The 19,364-nt window shown below is 40.8% G+C and overlaps 1 protein-coding gene across 5 annotated transcripts in view; it reads right to left on the bottom strand.

Moving 5' to 3' along the window:
- Window positions 1–19,364, bottom strand: part of SPAG9 (sperm associated antigen 9) — a 113,628-nt gene that overhangs the window by 31,793 nt on the left and 62,471 nt on the right. For all 5 annotated transcript variants that reach the window (XM_054976190.1, XM_054976192.1, XM_054976191.1 and 2 more), the window contains 9 exons: window positions 15,500–15,557; window positions 13,861–14,013; window positions 13,718–13,769; window positions 13,179–13,309; window positions 9,849–9,905; window positions 6,021–6,194; window positions 4,083–4,212; window positions 2,250–2,345; window positions 1,095–1,262 (listed from right to left, as the gene is read on the bottom strand). In XM_054976190.1, the coding sequence (XP_054832165.1) occupies window positions 1,095–1,262; window positions 2,250–2,345; window positions 4,083–4,212; window positions 6,021–6,194; window positions 9,849–9,905; window positions 13,179–13,309; window positions 13,718–13,769; window positions 13,861–14,013; window positions 15,500–15,557 (1,019 nt within the window). The remainder of the gene's footprint in view (window positions 1–1,094; window positions 1,263–2,249; window positions 2,346–4,082; window positions 4,213–6,020; window positions 6,195–9,848; window positions 9,906–13,178; window positions 13,310–13,717; window positions 13,770–13,860; window positions 14,014–15,499; window positions 15,558–19,364) is intronic.

Here is a 19,364-nt window from a genome sequence, read left to right as displayed (position 1 = left end):
TGCTTTTCTGGAGGGAGTTGCTTTATCACAGCAGTTAGTGGTGTTTGGGGCCTCTCTTGCAGGGCTGTTGTACTCTTGAGTGCTAGTAGCTTGTTGCTTGCTCTAGATAAAAGTTTCATCAACTGTGTTTGCCTGCCATTACCAGGGTTGAGTGCTTGTGCAGGGTGGTGGCTCTGCTACTGTGCAGTTGGTATGAGGTGTTGGTCCTTGGTTCTGTTCTGTGGCGTCGCATCATTGGTCCTAGGTTCTGCCTGTCTTCTGTGAGTGACACTGGTTCTGTTGGGCTTGCCACAGTGTCCCTTGTTTCACTTTGGTTCTGCTGGGATTCTGTGGCTTGACATTGGTTCTGTTCACTGAAGAGGCCAATTGGTCTTTGTTTACTGATGTTTTGAATGGAAATTCTGACTGTGTACTCTTTGATAAAGAATGGAATTTGAAACGGGACCAAATATGATCTAGACAACCCGTTAGAGGACAGATATCAACTTTTCTGGAACCTGTCACAGCGAATTAAGAGTTGTCCCTGCTGGAGTAAATATTTCCTGGACTCTTCCCCTTCTGGATACATAGTGCTTATGACCTGTATATTATATAATTGTGTTGTGCTAAGTTTGTTTTTTCACTTTATAAGGGACGTGCAATAACATAATTAATAGGCACTTTAGCACTAGCACTTTATATTTATATTTTAAGGCCTGTAATAGTGTAGCACTCGTATGAATTATTACTCCAACTGTGGGTCTGAGTTCTTATAAGGTTATTGTTGTGTATTAAGAAGCTCCACTGTGGACTTAAGTTCTTGTGGATTACGATTAAATATCATATATTTGTACCTTGATGGATATATTAATTCGTATTAGTAAGTCGACACGGGATTTCCTTACTTTGGTTTCATGCAGCTATTTCCCCTTTGTTTTTAAAAAGTAATGTGTTTATTTACTTTTATCTTCTTGCTGTAAGCTGACTCAAATAAATTTATACAGAAAAGGCTGAACAGAATACGCCATAGCACAATACTAAAGTCTCTCATCTACTTGAAGTGCTAACAGGCCTTTAAAACTTGTTCGTTATTTGATTATACATCTGGGGTTTACCTTGAGTTCCTGATCCAATCTATCAAGGCTACTCTGAGATGCACTTCTCTGTTTGTTGCTGTCGGCATCAAGAGCTGCTATGTCATTGTAGAAGACGCTGGCACCCACCACAGAACCTCCATCTCTTGTCTTCCCTCCTGATAAGTTCACTCCTACAGCACACCACAGCTTGAAAGACAAGAGAACTTCCTATATTAAACAGCCCAACCTTCTGCAACAGTGGAGACCCAGTGTGGTACAATGGTGAGAATACTGAACTATGGCTGGGAGACCCCTTTTCAAATCTCCACTTATCAAGCAACTCACTGGTTGACCTTGGGTCAGACACTCCAATCACTAACACACAGCCTAACCTACTTCATAGGGTTGCTTCGTTGAAGATAAAATGGAGGGAGAAAACCACCCAGAGCTCCTTCAGTAAAAAACCTAACAAAAGAATCCCATCTTTATATTTTTACCAACCCCACAGCTCTCTCAACCCCATCCAGGGCATCTGCATCTCAGACGACAAGGTGCACATCGTGGGGCTACTCAGAAGGTCTGCTCAAGGTATGCAGGAAAAGACGACTTCGTAAATTGACTAAAAGGAAAACACTTTTCATTCAGCCTGAGGAGGACTGAATGTGGTCTGGAAAGGACAACATACCAGTTTGGTATAGTGGTTAAGAATGACGGGACTCTAATCTGGAGAGCCGGGTTTGATCCCCCACTCCTCCGCTTGAAGCCAGCTGGGTGAGCTTGGGCCAGTCACAGCTCTCTCAGAGCTCTCTCAGCCCCACCCACCTCACAGGGTGATTGTTGTGAGGATAATAATGACATACTTTGTAAACTGCTCTGAGTGGGTGTTAAGCTGACCTGAAGGGCAGTATATAAATCGAATGTTATTATTATGTTATTAAAAGCAGCTGACTGTCACTTACAAACAGAAGGGAGGGGAGCCTGTTCAAACTCCGGAGAGGAGGAGGAGATTCCCAAATTCTTTCTCCCTGCCCCTGCAGTGATTCCTCAAGGGCACCTCTGCTTGTAAATACTTTCTTAAGCCCCTGCATGTTAACCTGGGCACTGTACAGAAACTTAATTATTCCCATATGCAGATGCAGGCTGCCCAGGTGGTTTGTCAGGCGTCACATAATATGAGAAAGTAAACAGGCCTACCTTCATGGATGTATCTTTTTCATCAAGAGGTCTCAAGTAAACAGGCACAGGTAAATTCTTCATCTTGCTATCACCCTGACCGCCGCCATTCACGATCTAGAAAGCAGGAGCAAAGTTATTTACTTAACATAAAAGAAGATTCTGGTATCCTGCAGGTTAATTCAATCACATAAACAAATTTGTTACTCCAGGCACACCTCTGTGCTTAATGTGTTTTAACAAGATGACCCCAGAATACTGAGCCATCTGAGAAAATAAATTCATAATTCTACCCTTTTAAGGTCAAGAAGCAAGAGAGATCAAAAGTTTCTTCCCATATAAATAAACAATGCATTTTTTTCCAACAAAAGCATTCAGGGGGAAAAATGAAATGGAGAACACTGTGCACCGTACAAAGGAAAGAAAACTGAATAATCAGAGGCAGTGACTTGTCTTAAAATAAGCCAGAAAGTTTTCATAGCAGCTAACGCACACAGAGAGACAAATAAATAAATTAAAACACGCCTTGCAAGTAATTATAAAGTGTTATTATGCATGAAGCTGGTTTTGATTCAAAACTATACTCAACAACAACAACAACATTCAATTTATAGACCGCCCTTCAGGACAACTTAATGCCCACTCAGAACAGTTTACAAAGTATGCCATTATTATCTCCACAACAAAACACCCTGGGTGGGGTGGGTGGGGCTGAGAGAGAGATCTGAGAAAGCTGTGAGTCTGGCCCAAGGTCACCCAGCTGGCTTCAAGTGGAGGAGTGGGGAATCAAACCTGGCTCTCCAAATTAGAGTCCCGCGCTCTTAACCACTACACCAAACTGGCTCTCAAACCACTACACCAAACTTGTCTTTGGTCACAACATATATGTTTTTACAAACTATGGGCACAAACATTCCATTACAAAGAGCCTGAACGTGTGACCAACTCACTCTACTCACAGTTCAGCGACCTTTTGCTGCTAGGAGTTTTCCTTAACAGCAGTTTGTGTTTAATGGGGGGGGGGGAGGAGTTGACTTTTCATATGCATCTAAAGAAGCCTGATTTGAAAATGTGCTTTTATCATTTGCGCACGCACGCACGCACACACACACACACACACACACAGAGTAGTGTTCTCAGGATGTTTTCAGTTTTCATGTTGACATTTCCCTGCTGCTTAAGGAACAGTGATTTCAAAGTGGTATCTCATAAAGGTAACATATAATGCTACTTAATGCAATATCATTTGTGGCAACAAAAGTCTCCACACAGGTGTTCAACCATATTTTCCCTGTATGATTTTATAAGTGAAAAAGTGCAACTATCTCCAGGCAAATAGCCAAATTCTGTCTCCATTTGGTTAAATTTCATAATGAGAAGTATGGCCATACACAGTCTGTCCTGCTCTTTTTACGATTTTAACTATTTTAATGTCCATATTTTAAATATTAGAATCACTTCTGTTCCTAGAGAACTATATACATTTTAATGTGTCGTCTAAGATGTTAAATGCTAAATGTATTTTTCTAGGTCCTTCTACACTTTTATGCTGGGATTAATTATTCTATTGATTGTTAAGGATGTACTGCCATTGCAATGGTCTCTGACTACAAATTCATTCATTCATTCATTCATTCATTCATTCATTCATTCATTCATTCATTCATTCATTCAGCCAAACTTAACTCTCAGCTTAGTTGTGAAGATCAAAGCAGAGGACAGGACAGGAGAACAACAAATGCCGCTCTGAACTATACTAGATACAATGAGGAACAGGAGACACCAAACAATCCAAGTGTGGCTTTACTCTACTTTGCCATGAGCTTGACATCTTTAATCACCTCAGCACAATACCTGTTTGTATTTCTGAGGAAGACTCCAACCAAAAGCTTGCACTCTGCCATCTTCCTTTTGAACGTGTGCTTTCACTTGGCGGTACTGTTCTCTCTTCTGCTCTCTACGTGAGGCTAGACTTGCCTCAGACCTGAATAAAGAGAAAAAGAAAGGCTATGTTCCACACATTCTTTGTGGGGCGCTGGGGTCCAGTTGCAGCTGATTTATGGTGGCCTCATAGGGTTTTCAAGGCAAGAGATGTTCGGAGATAGTTTGCCATTGCCCGCCTCTGCATAGCGACCCTGGAGCCTTAGTGGTCTTTCTCTATAAAAACCACCATGACTGCTCAAGGCTCTGGGTTGGATCCAATGCTCCATCAATGGAAGGTGCTGCTGGTTGTAGATCTCACCACCTTTCCCCTCCTCCCAGAATTCACTAAGGGCTCTTCAAAACACCTGTGCTCTGCTAGCCACTTAAAAGATGGACATCCTGACACAACAGTGTGTTACATGACAATGGCTGGCAGGTCACATGGCCTAGAGGATCCGGACCTTCTCATCACAGGCCAGATTTCCTCTCCCAGCCTTTTGCCTCTCAGATTCACTCCCTTTAGTGCTTCTGGATCTATACCTATACCTGAAGGCCAGGATGTGATAGTGGCCAGTTGTGCTTTCTACCAACAACATTTGGAGATAAGACGCTGGCACTTTTAATCTGATGATAAATTGGCAGTGACATTTTAGGCTTCTAAAACTGAAACGCTCCTCTCTAAATTGGGCTGCTTTTCAAAATTCCTGCAATCTATAGGACTATAAAAGCACAATATATCAGCACCTGCATGTCTATAATGGCTTCCTGGTATTTGGGGGGTGGAATTCAAGGTGCTGGTTATAACAGAAAGCTCTAATCCCACACTCAGAACCAGCATGATGTAGCAGTTAGCACGCGATTGCAACCGGATGCAGGGACAAATCCGTATACTGACATGAAGTTCACTGACGGGCGGCCTTTGGCTAGTCACTCTGCCTAACCTACATCACAGGGTGTTGTGAGGACAAAATGGGAGATAGGAGAATCATGTGCACTGCTCTCAACTACTTTGAGAAAGGGTCTAAGAATGAGAGGCTATAACACAGCTTATGCTCAGGAACTCTTAGAGACCGTCTCCTCCCATGTGCTGTATTAAGAGTCTGTAGATCACTAGAAAAAGCAAATAGGAGAGAACTGGGCTGGAAGCATCTGAAAGTTTGCAGGGGAGTTTGACATTTCTAAGCTACTTTTCAAAAACTCACAAAATGGCATGGCTTGTTTAGGCAAGTATTTCAGCAAAGAATGGAATGCAGTTGAATAGAGGTGGGAAGGAGACATGTTCCTTTCCACCATAAACTACACCCACAAAGTACCAGACAAACTTGCACAAATGTTGCAAACACAATTCATATCAGAGACTGAATTGTCTTAGGGGCACACGGTGTTTTCCGATTTAAAGAATAATGAGCACTGAATGCTTGCAACCTCCTCATAAAAACATGGTACCTGAGCAAGATTTTTTTAAAAAAAACCTGGAAACACTGTCAAAGAAAATAAAAAGTTTCTACAGAAGAATTTTGGCCATAAGTTATAACAGAGTCGAGTAACACAGTACTGTATTGTAATGAGCAGTGCCTGGGAGTCATGGTATCAAAAAGTGTTTGCATGTTCAGATTGTTCCACACAAGGGGCTTTTGTGTCATAGGCAGTCATCAACTACAAAGCAAACAACATCCTAAAGATGTAGCTGCTAACATTTGACCACCAGCTGGTTACTGGTATGTATTTCCAATAAGCGGCATCAATCTGCCTCTACTCTTACTACCAGTACGAAGACCGGCACCCCTGACTGATTAAATCTATTTTACGACTGTAAAATTTCAAAGTTGTTATTTATCATCGGAATAGTACAAACGAAACAGGACTTACTCTTCACTGAGGAAGTCGAAGGCTTTTGATTTGTCACTAGGGAGCTGAGATAAAGTGCTGCTTCTTTTCTTGACAGATGGAGTTATATGAGAGGTCGGAGCATTGTACTTAACATTCACTGGTGGTTCTGGTTTCTTAGCGGTGGTACCTGAAGAGCTGAACAGCCTGCTAAAACTGGAAGGGGGAAGCAGACATAGCTATTAATATGCCTAAAAGCTAGACTTGGTCGGTATAGTCTCTTATGTACGTAAGACAATCCACACACTGCTCATGCCCAATTCAAAGCTATCAGTAAGGATGAAGAGTAGAAAAGAAACGAGTACAAACACAGCAGCCATTAACTACCCAGAGTAGGTCACACTGTCAGAAAATAGTTTCAGGTGGGTAGCCATGTTGGGTAGCCATGTAGTAGAAGAGCAAGATTTGGGTCTAGTAGCACCTTAAAGGCCAACTAGATTTCCAGCGTATGGAGCTTTTGAGAGTCAAAGCTCCTTTGGCTCTCGAAAGCTCATGCTCGGGAAACTGGTCTTTAAGGTGTTACTGGACCTAAATCTCGCTGTCTGAAAACTGGCAGATGTTTAAATACTCATAGCACACATTAAAGTGATCCCATGCACTGCCACACTAGGAACAGAGAAAGGCTGGGCATTTATATGCAGGGGCTAGAGAATGTTCAGGTGTCTAAAAATTCGGTGCAATGACACCTACTAGAATTTAAGATTCTGATACCTGAGAGCTAGAATACTATTCAGCCTTGCTTGTATGTATATGTGCTTTTACATATGTATTTTAATTGGTTTTAAACTGATTTTATTATCTGTTTTTAATTGTTAGCTGCCTTGGTGACCCTGATTAGGCAGCAAGGCAGGATATAAATGTGGTAAATAAGTAATATAGTAAGTTAGTAAATGCTAACTCATTAACTGGGTTCTCACAAAAATGCAACTATACACTTGTGGAGTTCATTTTCTGACATCTGTAGGCTTGCATGCTTTCTGATCCACATCTGAATTAGTGCAGCATAGTGGTTAAAAGTATGAGCACTGAAAGCTAATGGGTAACCTTAGGAACACTCAAATTATCAAAATTATAGTTATAATGTGTATATATAAAATAATCCAAATACTAAAGTAAACAAGTAATTAAATGGTAGTGCCAGTGTGCACCCTTGTATATTTGTAATTGAGTGTTGCTGCCTGTAGGTTGTATAATTCTTAGGAGGTGCCTGCGTGCACACACACACCCCCTTTACTGTTTTGTGCCAGTGAGCACTTTTGTGATGTATTTACTGGGATGGTTGTTGTAATACTCACATCTTGATTACTTCAGTATTTGGATTATTTTGTATATACACATTATAACTATATTTTTGATAATTTGAGTGTTCTTAATGTGTATTCATTGAGTTTTCACTTCACAGCCCTGGTTTTGTCTGTAATTTTGCTTGTGCTTGCACCGGGGTGGTCCCTATTTTTGCTTTCTAATGGGTAACCTTAGGCAAGATACTGTCTTGCATACCAGTTTTACCCACATATAAAAAGGTAAAGGTAGTCCCCTGTGCAAGCACCAAGTCATTACTGACCCATGGAGGGATGTCGCATCACGACGTTTTCTTGGCAGACTTTTTACGGGGTGGTTTGCCATTGCCTTTCCCAGTCATCTACACTTTACCCCCAGGAAACTGGGGACTCATTTTACCAACCTCGGAAGGGTGGAAGGCTGAGTCAACCTTGAGACGGCTGCCTGAACCCAGCTTCTGCCGGGATCGAACTCAGGTTGTGAGCAGAGCTTGGGCTGCAGTACTGTCACTAAGCACTCTGCGCCACGGGGCTCTTTACCCACATACAAAATCATAAAATTGTTTACAAGGATTTAGAAAGTCTCCTTTAAAAACCCACATGATATAAATATCACCACATATGTGTGACAAAGTGAGAGTTTAACACACGATAAGACTCATGCATCTGTCTAGGTGTAGCAGAACCATGACCCCAGTATGATTAGTTTTCTCCCAACAGAAGGCAGTGACGGACAAGACATTTCAGATTCAAAAAAGGGTGGCTCAGTAGTGTCATGAAGATGAACAGCATCTTGCAAAAGTCCCGATGTTACAGAGCAATCCTAAGCAAAGTCACTCCAGTCTAAGTCCATTGAAATCAATCGGCTTAGACTGGACTGAGGAATTGCACAACTGCACAATTTTAAAGCTGAGAATGAGGAAATGGAAATTGTTAAAGATTTTCTATTCTTTGGCTCAATCCTCAACAAAAAGGGAGACCGCAATGATGAAGACTGAGACTTGGAAGAGCAGTTGTGAGGGAGATAGAGAAGATCTTTAAAGATAATGATGTCTCTCTGGGAACCAAGATCAAGATAATCCAAACTATGGTATTTCCCATTCTTATGTATGGATGTGAAAGTTGGACAGTGAAGAAAGTTGACAGGAAGAAAATTGATTCATTTGTAATGTGGTGCTGGAGGAGAGTTTTGTGAATAACATGGACAGCCAAAAAGACAAATAAGTGAGTACTAGATCAAATCAAGCCTGAATTCTCCCTAGAAGCTAAAATGACAAAATTGAGGCTATCGTACTTTGGTCACATCATGAGAAGACAAGATTCTCTGGAAAAGTCAATAATGTTAAGAAAAGTGGAAGGCAGTGAGAAAAAGAGTAAGGCCTAAAACAAAATGGCTTGACTCAATAAAACAAGCCACATCCTCTAGATTGCAGGATCCAAGCAAGTTTGTTAATGATAGGTTGTTTTGGAGGTCTTTCATTCATAGTTGGAGGCAACTTGACAGCACGTAACACTCACACACACACAGGTTGGAGTAACTCTGCTTAGAATTGCACTGTTAGTGATCCAGAAGCTTTACTTGCAAGAACACTAGCTCAGACTGTTGCCTACTCAATACTCCTAACCAGGGGTCATTTTGTAGAAAAAGAGCTGCAGGAACTCATTAGCATATGCCACACACCTGACTTCACCTATCCTGGCTGTTTTGGACCCAATCCTGGCCATTCAGGGCCGAAATTGGGCCCAAAATGGTAAAAGGGGGCTGAAAAGGGGCCCAAAATGGTCAGAATTGGGCCGCTGCTGAGCGGGAGAGTGACCTACCACCTGTAAGAGGTCCGATCCTGGATGTTTTGGGACCAATCCTGGCTGTTTTAGGCCCAATCTTGGCCATTTTGGGCCCAATCCAGGCCAAAACGGGCCCAAAACAGCCAAAAATCAGGTGGGCGGGGCCACCTGACATGTGACCTCTTTGGAGAACTACCGGAACTGCATTCCTGCACGTTCCCCCTCAAAATGAGCCCTGCTCCTAACATAGTTCAGAGTAAAAAAAGGAAGAAAGCTCTGAACACACATGCACACACAGACAGAGGATTGTGAGATACTTCTTGTGTAGCATTTTAGTAATAATCAGAACAGTCAATGCAACTTAGCACTTCAAATTTTCACATGGGGTACCAAAATTATATGCAAACCACATGAAAAGCAATTCAAATTTCAGTTTAATTCAATACTCATAGAACAGCAGCTACAAAGCTCTGATCTGTTGTATCAGGACCTTGCTTCCAATTTTTTAAGACCCTGGCACAATTAGTTGATGGTAACGGCATTTCTCTGCCAAGCGCACAACCAACATTGCAAGATGCATCTTACAATACAATTCATCTTTAACATCAGTCTTACCCAGTTGGCATACTAGATAGCAAAAAAGAAAAATAGATTTGTATTTTAGTCCCTTAGTTTCTAGAGAAACAAAAAGATCAACTGCATATATATTTTAAAACAAAATATCTGATTATGTTTCAAGACTTACAATTGCCAAAGGCTTGATCTCTTCTTCTCCTGCATGGCTGGATTTTCCCTTGATGCCCTAAAGAAAAAAAAAACATGAGCTAATTGCCTGAGCAGGAAGGAGACAGATGACCACCTAGAATACACCGTGCTGTTCCAAGGAAACCAACATCTTGGGCTTGATTGCAAAACACCATGCTATCAAAATGTTTTAAAGAAGAAGAGAGGACTTTAGTAAAAAAAAACACCATTTATTACTTTATTTTAAATAATCTGATGACCCACCAACTTAAATCACACTAATATCACCCTATAATCCATCCTTGCAGTCAACCCATTGGAGCCAAGTGTTATACCAAAATCAGTATTGGTTAGCAAACTCACTCACTCACTCACTCACTCACTCACTCACTCACTCACTCACTCACTCACTCACACACACACACACACACACACACACACACACACACACACACACAGAAGCAATCATTGGCTGAATTCAGAGATCTCTCAAAGGGGCCAACCAGAACACAGTTAAGGAAAATATGAACCAATGTATAAATTGCACCAGATCCACAAGGACACAGTCTATTTCAATAAGCTACTCCTCTGTATCTACCCAGCAATACGGCAAAGGAAAAAGCAACAAAGAAAAGCCCCCCCCCCAAATATCTAGGGGTAATCAACTGGTAAAAGTAAAATGTAAGTGTAAAAAGAGGCACAATGCCCCCCCCAAACCAATATCAAGCACATATTACAAGCCCTAACAAGGGCCAACTGACAATGTAAGGCCTCCAATACTCTGTCAGGAGAGATTCATTGGCCTTCAGGCCACAAGGCTAACAGAAATGCAGGGGACAGCCCCAAAAGACGGAGTTTAGATCTGAGATCGAGTCTCCATTATGAAACACAGAAGTCAGAATATAAAAAAGAAAGGAAACCAGAAGCTTCCCTAAAAAACAGAACCTTCAGGTAAAGGTAGAAATCCAATACCCAAGTTTGGTATTCCACTGATCCAAGACATAATTCCCACTGGATGACCACACTGGCTATGCAACAAGGAATTCCATTAGTGTTCCAAAGGAGAACTTCAAAGGGTTGATCAATATTTTGTTTTTAAAATTATGGGCTAAACCAGAACACTAAGGCAGAAATGTAAAATCATGGAACTTGCACATGAAAACAGCTTGTTGTTTAATATAACCACTGTTTGAATGAATCTGAGTGTATGAACCTATATATTCTACTACAACTTTTGTGGAGAAACAGGCATAAGAAAGAAACTGCCCATGTAGCCAGGGCTAGAAAAAAAACTCTGCTATGGAACTTTTCCATCCAAATAATTTTTTTTAAAAATTTCTCCTTTATTTAAGGTAAGAAAAGCTGCAGAGTTTGGAAAGAGCAGCACAAAAATGTTAAGGGAGCAATTCCCTTTTTAAAAACAGGAATCAGCAACCTGTATGTAGGAAAGAGGATAAACTATGTTGTTGCTTTTTATTCTTGAAAACACCTGAGATTACCTTACCAAATCTAAAGTAGTTAGATTTGTCCAAGGCTGTTGTCTCTGGCTTGGAACACCAACATTAGACATTACATTACTCTATGCTTCTATGGTAGCAGATATTTATTACTTACTTAACTTACTTTATTTGGTATTTAGCCCGCCCTCCCCACAAGCGGGCTCAAGGATTTTTATGGCTTTTAAGTTCATTTTATAACAATATACTACAAACAGCCAGAATCAGGACACAATTTTCTAGAAATTTATTTGCCTTTTTGATCATTTCCCTCCCCATTCCAATTTTTTTTAAAAAACCACCGCTCCAACATTAATATTATTCACTCATTCTTAGGAAACTGCTTCAGGGATAAACAAAGTTAAAGAGGACTCTGCATCATAAGATCGGCCCAACACAGGGGTGATACCATAAAAGCAGTAAATGGTCTAAAACAATCTGTGTTTTAGGTAGATGGCCGAGTTTCCCATAAAAATACTCAAAATTTTAACGAGAAGAGCAAGTACCCAACATGATGATTGCAGAAGGCATATTAAATGCATCATATACAGGAAGAGCAAGAACTGTTCCTTTGCAGCATACAAATGTAGATCTGACTCAGGCAGAACAATCCTAGCTAATTACAAATAGAAAAAAATCTTCTTTAGTCAGTAACTAAAACTAAAGGTGCTATAATTACATCAGGCCATTAGATGGCAGCAAAATGTGATGTTAATTATGGGAATGCCAAGGGAACGGATAAGCTAGGCACTACCGCAGCAGAGATGCGTGTTGAAAACACAGCTCAGTGTTGACAGCAAATAGCTGGCAGGTTAGGATTACACAAACACACCATACACACATGCCCTTCCCTTCAGTCTCTCCCCTCCATCACAGTGTAGGTGCTTTCTTTACCCTGTCAAGCTCAGATACCAGAAACAGAGACGAGAGCTTGAAAAGGAGAACTGAAGGAAGGTAGGTACACCAGCAGATGGAAGGGAAAGCTATGCACTATTCTATTACAAAAATGTATGTTCAGTGAAGGGTGACCTTTCACAGCAAAAAAGTTCATGATGCAAGACTGTAGCTTGGACAAAACAAACCCACCAGCCTGGCACACCCAGCAATGTGTTATCAATACTTCTGACACCAGCATGATCTACACTGGGCCAGCCTGGAAGCAACTGGACACACATGGCAAGCTGGCCTGTAAACACCAACATCCCCAGCTCCAGGGAAAAGGAAGAGATCCTGCTAAATGAGGGCCCCTTTCAGCACAGCCACAGCAAAGTGACAGAAACCACCCATCTGCCCCCCCCCCGCCCGGGTCACCTTATCCATTGCTCTATCGGCAAACAGGTATTTGCATACCACAATAGTTCTGTTTATCATGTGAAATGTTTAATATACACCCTCAACCCAGCCCACACTGACAGTTCTCCCACAATGGAGGCTGGATCCTTAAGAATCCTGTTTTTAAGAATGGGGCACGTACTTCAAACTTTTTTTTTTTTACTAGTGAAAGAATGGTTTTGTTATCATGTAGTATAAATAAAAGTCTAATGAGATAGCTATCAAGTTTCCCTTTCTCGCTTACTGGTAGCTTATGCTGTTCCAAAAAACATTAGAAATACAGAATTCTCAGAAACCAGAGATCTAATGCTGTGCCTGCCAGTGGCTGGATGATACAAATAATTTTATACTTCCTAGGGGTGGATTGTTAACCTGCTATTTAGAATGCAACAGAATATTAGTAACATTTTAAAGTAATCGAACTCTCTCTCCAAAGCCACTAGGACCAAGATCTACTGAGCACGAGCTGCTTTCACACCCCAAGATAAAGTGTCTCTACTTGCCGTATCATCTCAGTCCATCGCACTGCTTCTTGGAGCTCCATCAATCTCTCTTTATACTGATTTCTTTCCATCAGGACACGTGCCATCTCGACCCGTGTGAATCGTTTCCTTTGAGCAGTAGGAATATCACTCTGTTGCATATGAAAAAAAAACCCAGTTATGCTGATCATATCATACTAGGAAATGAAAGGATTCTTTTTTGTTAATTATCTCTTGGCTCCAATATTGTTGAGCTACAGAACGGAGGTCCTAACACGGCATATTCAAAATAATTCAGAGGCCTTTAAGGCTAAGCCTAATATGCAAGAATGAATGGCGGAAAATGGAAGCTTTTTTGTATAAACAGATTGTAGAACACACTTCACCAAAGAATCCCTGTCCCCTGTTGGAATCCAGTTGCAAACTATGATCCAAGCCTGCCCCGTAAGCAAAGGAGAAGCATACGACCCGTGGTCCATACACACTTCTCAGCAGTTTCATGGGACAATTTGGCAGAAAAGGAAAAAAATATTAGATTAAAGGTCAATTCAATTACATACATCATCCTCTTCCTTTGCTTTTTGCCTTGCTTCTTCTGCTTCTGCTCGGGCCCTAAACAAACAGAAGAGGTACCAATTACATTAATCCAAATGACTTTTATGGCCCTCTCAGCCACAACACACAGGGGATGTATTACGCTCACTTTCGAAGTTCCTCCTCCAACTCCTTATTCTTCTCTTCAAGCTTCTGTTTGGCTAGTTTGACTGCTTCCAACTCTCCTTTCAGTACATCTTTCTCACAGGATAGTTCATCCACTTTCGCAATTAAGTCATTCTTCACCACATTCAAGGCATTTCTAGACAGCAGAGATATTTGCCATTGGTCATTTCAAACAGCATCGCACCAACACAGATAATGCTCAACTTCCATATGTCACTCCTGCTACAGAAATGTACGCAATAAAGAGTTACGTTGTGAACAGCTTCAGTTCAGCAGGATCTCCAATACTATGATTTTCTAAGCAGGACCTAGCGCAGTCATAATGTCCTGTAATCGTTTTGCTAAAGGAAGCCCCAATAATTTATATAGATACTGGACCAAAAAGCTGGTATCTTTTAGTGGCTTAGCGAGCGAAATCCCCCGTTCAAGCCCTACCACGTCCATGAGTAAAGAACCGTCTCTCAGTCCCTGCTGTAAGGACTGGGATTGTTCAAAACACTTCATGTGCACTCGCGGAAAGCTCAATGCAAATGCCAAATATTATATCCTTGAGTTTCAGGCTCTGTTTCTTTCACCAGAGACACATGTACAAAACAAAAGATTAAGATCTTGGGTTTTTTTTTATTTTTTGCATACCATGATCTGCCACATTGGATGAGGAAAAAAATGTTCCTCTAATCCAAGTGCTCTGGCAGAAGCTACGAATTCTTGGAGAGGCTCATGTCAAGATGGAGAGTTCTTTCCTGCTGCGTGTCTCTAGCATTTGGATTATTAGACAGAGACAGCTTCTGAGCAGGAAGGTTCAGTTCTTAGCTATGGTGACTAATGAACAATTTTTACCATTACTGCCACTGCTAAGTTTATCTCCCGCGAACTGTCTAATACAGCGGCCCTCACAATGTCAACGGATTTCATAACTAAGCATTGTTTAGCACAATTATAACCCATCCGGGAATTCAAGTCAGCATACAAGAGTTCTCAAGAAGGCACTGAACAGACCCAGGTTTACTTTACTTCAGCAAAGCTGCTATATCTTGCGTCTTCCAATCATAATAATCCTCCTGATTATTCTGAAGCTACCGCCTGCCAATTACCATCTCCCACAATTCCTGGAGGAACTGGGGATTGTATCCTTTAGAATCTGTGATCTCCTACAATGCCATGGGTTTGACCTATTGCTCACTGAAGGAGGGGATCTTTTGCCACAGTCCGTCACTTATTCTGAAATTCCACTGCAGAGCAGGAGTGTCTCGTAGTCATAAGCAAAACGGGACATGGGATGAATGCTGCAATGATTGGGGATGTCAAGTAAAACCGTTACCCCTTTCTCTCTCCCACAGATGCAAGCAACAGACAGAAGGGAGTATGATTTTACCTGATTCCCCCGTGTCAATGCAACGCCCCATCTTGTGGCACGTTTTGCATATGGGGCTCTGCCAATCCTGACAGAAGAGCTGCAGGACGAACGGCAGGCTGCTTGAGTAAGGAGAATGGGGAGAGAGATCTGCTCTGCCAATGCCCCCCATTAACTCGTCCAGCGAATCCAAACTCACATTTAACAACACATTAAACAGGTCAGCAGAAGTAATTCCGTGTTTAAAAACTGAAAAGGGATGACTCACTTGGTTTCTAGCAGTTGTGTGTTTTCTAAAATAAGGTGTTCTACTTCACGGCCCATTCCTTTCAAGACAGAAAAAAGAAACCCTTATATCAGATGTAGGCATTTCAATTCAGAGTTCAGAGTGTGGCAGAAACAGCACTCAACACTAATTTCAGTGAAGAGAACTGACCTGCACACACACACACGAGTGTACATGTTCTTCACTGAGATGGAAGAGAACGTCTGAGCAGTTCTGTTCATATACTGAAGTACCTGTGCCCATGATTAATGGACTGATAAGTATCTTTAAATATAAACTGAGTATGCTTTGCTGGTAGAATTTTAAAATGCTCAATATGGAAGCTGACACCCTTCAGAAGAAGAAAAATATTTCAGTCCAAGTATCCAATGTTTAGAATGTGCTCTCTTTTATGGTTCCCCCCCTCTACCCAGATCTTCTCCTATAACCTTTTCCCTCTTCCACATCAACCTTGTTTCACAAAAATCTTGACTACTTTTCCCAGATAAGTAAAATGGATTGAAGTTTACAGTGGGTTAAAACCAACTAATGTTCTCAGTATAGTTATATGTTTTGATGTTCAAGTTAGTAATCTGCATTACATAGAAGACATGCTGAATACAGAAAGCTCAGAGACAATCCAATTTGCCCTGCAAAATGATCCCCAAATGAGATGAAGCCTTACCAAAGAAATTATGGTCTTTAAAGCCCATGCATCCCATGAAGAGCAGAAAGAAGAAAAGACATTCCATGTGAGGAGAGCAGTATGGGTGAGGTGTGGTACAAGGCTAGGGATCTGTTAGATATGAAAGATTTCAAAGCAAAGATGACACTAAAAGTTTGAAACAAAATATGTTCCGATTTTAAACAAGAGTGATAGAAAGACTAACAGTTAAGAGAGTAGTGTCAAAAAGATAAATATAAGAGCCCTGCCAATCTGATCAACGGTCCATCTATCCAGCATCTGATTTCCAGTGGTGGCCAGCAAGGAAGTCCACAAACAGATAATAAAGGACACAACCTACTTCTTTTGTTTATCTTCAGCAGCTGATATTCTAATGTAATGGTGCTGAAGATGGGAGATTTCAGCGAGCCACCATGGCTATTAATCGTTAACAGACCTACCCTCCACAGATCTGTCTAATCTCCTTTAAAAACTATTTAAGCCAGCAGCCACACCATGTTTTATAACACTTCTGAGGCATTGCATGAAGTTGTATTTTCTTTGGTCTGTTCTGAATCTGAGGCCCATCTGTTTCTACAGGCGATCTCAGACTCCAATTTAGCATTATGGGACAGGAAAATACTTTCCTTTGCATCTACTCTCTTCATACCATGCATAGTTTTATAAACTTTGATCATTTTGTTTGTCCACCTTGTACCATTTCCAGCTCTACAACATTCCTTTTGAGACAGGCCAGCAGAACTTGCACAGAATACACTGGAATGAATGTTACTAAAGAAGGTTTTAATAACGTCTAGTGATTTCTGCCATTCAAATGTAGAAGCGAGGCCATTTATAGTTTATAATCCATTAACAGTTCTACATTTCAGATATTCAAAAGACAATTACTTTCAAAGAAACATTTTTAGAAAGCTGCAGAAACGGCTACATGCTGGACGATTTACTTTTAATCTGGGCTATGCTCCATGTTTCTTAGAACACGGTGGCCAATAAAGGATTAGACATTTCACAGTAGATCTAGGAAAATTAACCCCAGATGTGTGCATTAAATTGGAATAGACTTGCTATTTATAGCATATATTTACAAATCGAATAAATGAGACATCTCTTTAGAATAAAAATGCACTATGCTATAGGCCCACATATTCTTCAATGCACACATGGAGCTCTCAAGCAAATGGGTTTCTGTTCTGACTTAAAGGTAGGAGGTGTGGAACTGTCGTTAAGAGAGCTGGACTAGTTTCAAATCACTACTAGCCATGAAACTTACGAGGTGACCTTGGGCCGTTCATTCTCTCAATCTAACCTAACTCACGGGGTTGTCAGAGGATAAAATGTAGATGGGGAAAAACCTGAGCTTTTTGGAGGAAGGGCAAGATAGAAATGCACTAACAAAATAACAAATATATTCTCTAACACATACAGAGATGATGGCATCTTGACCAATGTTAACAGACAATATTTCATATGGTTATTTCCACAGTTTGCTGAAACGTTACACAAATTAAGACCCACTTCCAAAAACACAGTGCATCCCATTTTTGCACTTAAGAGTGTGGGTGGTAAGGAACCCAACTAGAATTTCTGCTAGTGCAAAAGGAAAAAGTAATCTCGCCCAATTTTTCTCTTCACTTCAGCTCCGTTTCATGTCATTTTCACGTCAATTGATTCCCACGATTCCCACCATAAGCTTTTTGAGGGTCAAAAAGGGGCCCCTCCCTCCTGCTTGCACCAGCACAAAAGCTGGCAGAATCCAACCCCAGGCTCACATACTGCTGGAGTAGCAATACTGCATTATATTATTTATATCTTACCAATAGTCAGTACTTGTATCTGCATCCTACAACGGGTTTGGCATGTTTTAAAGATAAGGGATCAAACCTCTATCCTGCGTTCAGTAACTGGGACATAACGAAGGTGGTTTCTGGAGGATTAGTCCTGTTTGTGCGCATATGTCAAAATACTGCCCCACATGGGACAGTTTTTACAAGGCAGAATTTTAAAAAATGTTGGCCAATAATAAGTAAGAAGGGTCTCCCCTTTCAATCCTTGAATAGTTGTGATTCGGGTTTTTAAAAGACATTTTATAAACCCTATCCAGAAAGAGGGTTGGAGTTTTTGCACTACACTTTTAACTGCTGGTATCCCTAACGGAAAAAACGAGTATTTGGCAAAATAAAAGATACCAAGCAGGGTTTAAAAGAAAAAGAAAAAGAGCACACACATTATGAGAACAGCAGCCATGAATACTGAATGTAAATGTGGTCACTTTCAAAATACAGAAGAAGCATACACACCAGAATATTCCCCTGGGTACGCAGCCCAAGAGAAAGCAGATTAGAGAATCCCAATTAACTAATTTTGTAGAGCTGTGCACCATAAATCAAATAAAACATTCAATACACAGCATGTCAAACTACAAACATTTCATTTTAATGTAAATAAGAGTAGAGCCGCAGCCCATGCGCACTTGTTTTATGTAACTTACATGCTATATTTCTATGAATAAACACACAACCCAGAAAGTTCACACAAGTTACAAAATATAACATTTTGTTTAAAAATAACACAGGAATTCATATAAATAAAATCTATTTAGGTTAACTTATACGGAAGTAAACCCCATGAAGTTCAGTGAGGCGTCTGTGTAAATATGGGCCCTTTTCACACTGCTTACCTGCTCCCGGGATGTTGTGAAATATCGCGCAAAAAACGCGGAAGACAGTGTCTTCTCGCAAGAGTTTTGCGCGACATTGTGAAAAAATCTCTCAAGAAGACGCTATCTTCTGCGTTTTTGGCACGATATTTCGCAATGTCCTGGGAGCAGGTAAGCAGTGTGAAAAGAGCCATGGTTAGAATAAAAGCTGTTTGTTCTGTTTGCACAAAGCATTTTACTCCCATCCCTCAAAAGATCCCAAGCCCACTAGAATTATTAACAGTACTGGATAATATTACAAAAGGACTAAAGATTCTCTCATAAAAACAGTTTTAACAACACCTAGAAAAACCTTATAAAATCAACATTGTTTACAAGCCTGGTTTACAGAAGAACATGGAAAATGAAACCCTTAATACTTTTTTTTCCTAAAGTTAAACATGTATGGTTGGATCCAAACTCCCAACAGTAGAAAAAGTTAGCAGAAGTAGATCATTCCTGCCCTTGCAGCTCACGTACCCTGAAAA

The sequence above is a fragment of the Eublepharis macularius genome, chromosome 4, assembly GCF_028583425.1.
Source record: "Eublepharis macularius isolate TG4126 chromosome 4, MPM_Emac_v1.0, whole genome shotgun sequence".
Taxonomy (NCBI): Eukaryota; Metazoa; Chordata; class Lepidosauria; order Squamata; family Eublepharidae; genus Eublepharis; species Eublepharis macularius.
Note: the sequence above shows the minus strand (reverse complement) of the source record. Positions and strands in the feature narration are given on the sequence as shown.